We start from the raw sequence: 5207 nt of genomic DNA, 5'->3' as shown, positions 1-5207 counted from the left end.
TAGCAATTATACGATTGTAAACTCCAAAGGAGCCAATGACTTATAATGCTCTTCGTGTGCACTAAGTCCTCAGCTCAGAAGCTAGCTATGCCATGATCCTCGTATTTATCTGCTTTTTTTTGCTCCTATACAGTTCTGTTTCTTATCTATTTTTATACATAAGTGAAAGGACCATAAAATCTGATGTTTATTTTTTTTGGTATTCTACTGCTGGAGCTGATGGCCAAAAGGAAGTTTAGTTTCCTTAATGGTTTTGTTTATGTGAAAACATTAATTGCAAATGCGGCTAAACGTGGTAAAAAATATTTGGTTCACGAATGCTTCAAAGAAGTTGATCATCCAACTACATTTGATTTAACATTTCTGGTGATCCTCTGCACGCATTTTGATCCAGATAAAAGGCAAACGATGAAGGATGTTATAGACGCTTTGAATGCAATGGGAATGAGAGGGGAGAAACAAAAAGAAATGAAAACGAAGCAGAAACATAATAAGTACTAGTTGCTATGCTGCTTTTACGTTTTGTATAAAGTTGTTGCATTTGAGTCGAGGGTCTTTCAGAGACAACCTCTCTACTTTCACGAGATAGGGAGAAAGTCTACGTACTGAGAATTGTAGACATCTTTCTGATGTGCAAAATACAAAGTATCTGTTTATCATAGCTATGCATAATCATAATGATTAGTGTTATTGCTATCCTTAAATTTTATTATCTTAACTTTGTTAGAATTATAATTGTTCGATCATAAATATTTTTGCTATTATTATTTTTTTTTAGGGAAAATGCATAAGTACCCCCCTAGCCTATGCCCGAAATCCCAAAGACACACCTAACCTTTACTAAGGTCCTATTACCCCCCGAACTTATTTTATATGTAATATTCTACCCCTTTTTGGCCTATGTGGCACTATCTTGTGGGCCCAGCGCATGTTGATAATTTTCTCAAGGATAGTGCCACGTAGGCCGAAAAGGGGTAGAATATTATGGATAAATTAAGTTTAGGGGGGTAATAGGACGTTAGTAAAGGTTAGGTGTGTCTCTGGAATTTCGGGCATAGGCTGGGGGGGTACTTATGCATTTTCCCTTTTTTTTTAATTAATCTTTTCTTTAAAATCTACCTCACTTGTATCTTTGTCTAGTTTCAACTATAGAAGTTTTTTGAAGTTGGAATGTTGTTTGACCATTTTTTTTGCAAAAAATATGTAGAATCTAGCAAAATCCCGTAAACGATAGTAATTTACTACTATACCCTTTATAAATATTAAATATTAATAATTTAACATAACTAAACACTATATCAATACTCTAATCTACGGTCTACACACTTCATATGTCACAATACTTCTACTTCACATAAGATATTCCATATTATGTTTTAGTTGTAACAGTAATTGTAGCCTTCGAACTACATCTACTCTTAATGCAATTTCTCATTATATTTCACTATATGTCTATATCAAAGCATTTACAACTGATTTGCTTGTCTCACTATATCGCACCAAATTGTTAGAGAAGTGAGAAATCATATATTTATTTTATGAATATTTTCTTATTGGATAAACCAAAAATCAAACCGTTAATAATAAAAAAATTGATAAATAATTTGTTATTGATTTAGCGTATTTAAAAATAAAAAATTGAACCGATAATACATAAACCGGACACCCTAATAAATACCCCTCTTAACAATGAATGCCTGTGACAGAATTAGTTGGAAAAAAGTTGTAGAAACCAATGAATGCAAAGTGCTTATTCACATAGTTTCATTCAATTGTTACATTTTTCAGCTTACCAAATTCCCAAAATTCAAACCCCCCCCCCCCCCCTTTTCATTAGTTTCTTGTTTATCATAGATTTCACTTTTCTTCACTAACAATGGGCAATGCTTCTTCCTTGCTGACTCAATATCACATTGAAGAAGTTCAAGAACACTGCAATCACATATGTATGCATATTTCTCTCTTTCAAAGGATATTTTTCACTAAAGATTGTAACTTTTTGTGGGGTTTTTATTTTAATGTTTAAAAGAGGGTATTTTTTTACTAAAGTTTATAACTTTTTTGTTTTTGGGTTATGTGTGTGTCTTATATCAATGTCTCAAAGGTGTATTTTAACTAAAGTTTGCAACTTTTTGTTTTGGGGTTATATGGGTTTTCTTTTTATCAATGTTGAAAAGTGTATTTTTTTTTTTACTAAAGTTTGTGACTTTTTTTGTTTTGGGGTTTTAGTTTCACAGCAGGAGATTCTATCATTGTACCAGAGGTTTTGTCAACTGGATATAAATAGTTGTGGCTTTGTCTCTGGAGAAGAGTTTCTTTCAGTGCCTTAATTTTCTGTCAATCCTCTCTCTCAGGTTTGATTGTGTGTGATAATTATTATATGATAAAAATATGTGCTTTTGTGTAATTTGCTCATAGTTGTGCGTGCAACCCGAGATCAAATTTTTTGTTGAGTTGATTTCTTAGATGGTTGATTAACTAATAATGTCACTTTCTTTGTTGAAGAAAATTGGAAACCAAAAGTAAGGTGACTTTTTGAAATAATAACTATTAGTTGAGTGAGCATCTGAAAAATCAACTTAATTTTTGCTTATATGCTTATGTAAATACGGTTTCAGGATTTAGTTTGTATAGTTTTGTGAATTGAAGCATGCAAATGCACTAGAATGTTGTAGAAATCATGGTCTAGTTCTTTTGCATTTACTTTGAAATGGTTGTCCCCAATGTCGGAGCCAAGATTTTCACTAAATGGAATCCAAAATCTTTGTTGCTTGGATTCTCCAACAACATTGTCGTACCGTGTTGGATCCTTCAAAGAATTCACTACTTTTGGAGCATCATGCATACACTCATCAGTATATTTGAAGAGTCCGAGCAATATAATCCAAAATATAAGCAAGTATACACACGAAGAAGCCAAGAGGATTCAACATAAAATATACATACATAAAGAAAACATTGACATACCTACACAATGTAATTTTCCAAAGAGTGGTGTCAATTGACTCCCTTTGGACAAATGTGGTTCTGCGACTGGTTGTCCTCACATAATAATTAGGGAATAGTTTCTATGGTATTATTGTGCTATTTGGTGCTTGTGGGATTTTTTGTGTCAGAAAGAAGCATACCACTCTGGTAAACTGAACAAATCCAATCTTTCAGATATGAAAGGTTCGGTAATACAAGTTTGTGAGACTATCTATTATAATTTTGAAGTAAGCAGAATTGAAAGATGATCCAATCTGTAAAAAACAACAACATGAGACTTGGTTTATGTTCGGCCAGGAAAACTAGAGATGTAAGGGTAAAGAATTAACTTGAAGAAAACCACAGGTTTCATGTAGGAGAGAGAAAGGTATGTTGGGAACAGAGAAGTCTTTGAACGGGAAATGAAATAGAGATTAAAAAGGTACACTGATTCATCAACAGAGAGGTTATGCTAGCAGGCTAATAGATCCTGATATTTTATCTTCATAGAAATCAGTTTCTCAGATCCATCTCTTCAATTTGTCAAAGTAGAACTTCCCCAACTTCTCTTGACTTGTCAGGCAACCGATTCTCAGGAGAACTTCCAGATTGTTGGATGAATATGTCTAATCTAGATGTTCTTAATCTAGCCTATAACAATTTCTCTGGAAAAGTTCCACCTTCATTAGGCTCCTTGACAAGTTTGGAGTCTATATACATACGTCAGAACAATTTTAGTGGAATGTTGCCTTCTTTTTCACAATGTCAGCAGTTGCAAATCTTGGAGGAAATAATTTGACAGGCTGAATCCCAGCATGGATAGGGTCTGATCTACTCAATTTGCGGATTCTAAGCCTGCGGTTCAACAGATTCTATGGCAGCATACCATCAATTATCTGTCAATTTCAATCTCTTCAGATACTGGACCTTTTAGCAAATGGATTATCAGGGGAAATTCCACACTGCAACAATTTTACCTTATTGTATCAGGATGATAGTTCTGGTGAGCCAATGGGATTTAATATCCAAGGTCTCCATTGTAATCCTCTTACTTACTACTTGTACATTGGTGACTTATTGATTCAATGGAAAAAACAGGAGTTTGAGTACAAGAATACTTTATTAGATCTGATGATATTGATCTTTCAAGTGATGAATTAGTTGGCGGTATATCTAAAGAGATAGCTGAGATGAGAAGATTGCAGTCTCTGAACTTTTCAAGAAATGTTCTGAATGGAAGTGTCATTGAAGGAATTGGTCAAATGAAGATGTTGGAGTCTCTTGACTTATCAAGAAACAATCTTTCTGGTGTGATCCCTCAAGGTCTTGCTAATTTGACTTTTCTTAGTGTGTTGGACTTGTCGAACAACCACTTATCCGGGAGAATTCCATCAAGCACTCAATTGCAATGTTTTGATAGACCATCCTATAGTTATAATGCTCAACTCTATGGTCCTCCTCTTCAAGAGTGTCCCGGATATTCTCCTCCTAAACCTCATATCGATCATGGCAGCAACACCAATCCACAAGAACATGACAATGATGAGGAGTTCCCATATCTGGAGTTTTATATATCCATGGTGATAGGTTTCTTTGTCACATTTTAGGGAATCTTGGGTTTTTTAATTGTCAACCATTCTTGGAGAAATGCTTACTTCACATTCTTAACGGACATGATGAATTGGCTCGATATGATGTCAGGAGTCTGGTTTGTAAGGCTCAAGAAAAAGCTGATGAGGGCCTGATAAATGTAAAGTTTGTGGGTACTTTGTTTATTTTTAAGAAAAAGCTCGATATTTGAGGTGTGTGCAAGTTGATCCGAACATCACTGTTATAAAAAAAAAAAGATGAAAAGCTTCAGCCCTAGCCTTTGGAAATTTCTCAATTCACATTCACGTTATTGATATATATCTGGATGGCCTACACTAATGTTGACCCTTCTCCAGTTTTTCTTTTCTTACTATTTATTTGGTATGTAAAAGTCAAATATACTCTTTTTTTTTTTTTACTCTAGGTACTTGCTTATTCTACAAGTCAAAGTATAAGAAGATTAGCTGTTCATATGGTATAATCTTTCTTTTATTTTCTTCTCAAAGTAGGGTCACTTGACTGTGATATCAAACTTAAGTTGGTTGTATAATTAGAAAAAAAAATTGTATGATTTATTCTTAACGAGTCTTTGTTAACTCAAAAACAACCTCTCTACCTTCACAAAATTACCTGCATACAGACCACCCTGC

General features: G+C 34.0%; 1 protein-coding gene across 1 annotated transcript; it reads left to right on the top strand.

The window, feature by feature from the left end:
* The first annotated feature begins 1876 nt into the window (after positions 1–1876).
* Positions 1877–4574, top strand: LOC125877670 (receptor-like protein EIX1). Its single transcript, XM_049558900.1, has 5 exons — positions 1877–1946; positions 2230–2321; positions 3117–3176; positions 3886–3997; positions 4129–4574. The coding sequence occupies exons 1-5, from the start codon at positions 1877–1879 to the stop codon at positions 4572–4574; spliced, it is 780 nt and encodes a 259-aa protein (XP_049414857.1).
* Positions 4575–5207: the final 633 nt, after the last annotated feature.

The sequence above is a fragment of the Solanum stenotomum genome, chromosome 9 (assembly GCF_019186545.1).
Source record: "Solanum stenotomum isolate F172 chromosome 9, ASM1918654v1, whole genome shotgun sequence".
In the NCBI taxonomy this organism is placed as follows: Eukaryota; Viridiplantae; Streptophyta; class Magnoliopsida; order Solanales; family Solanaceae; genus Solanum; species Solanum stenotomum.
Note: the sequence above shows the minus strand (reverse complement) of the source record. Positions and strands in the feature narration are given on the sequence as shown.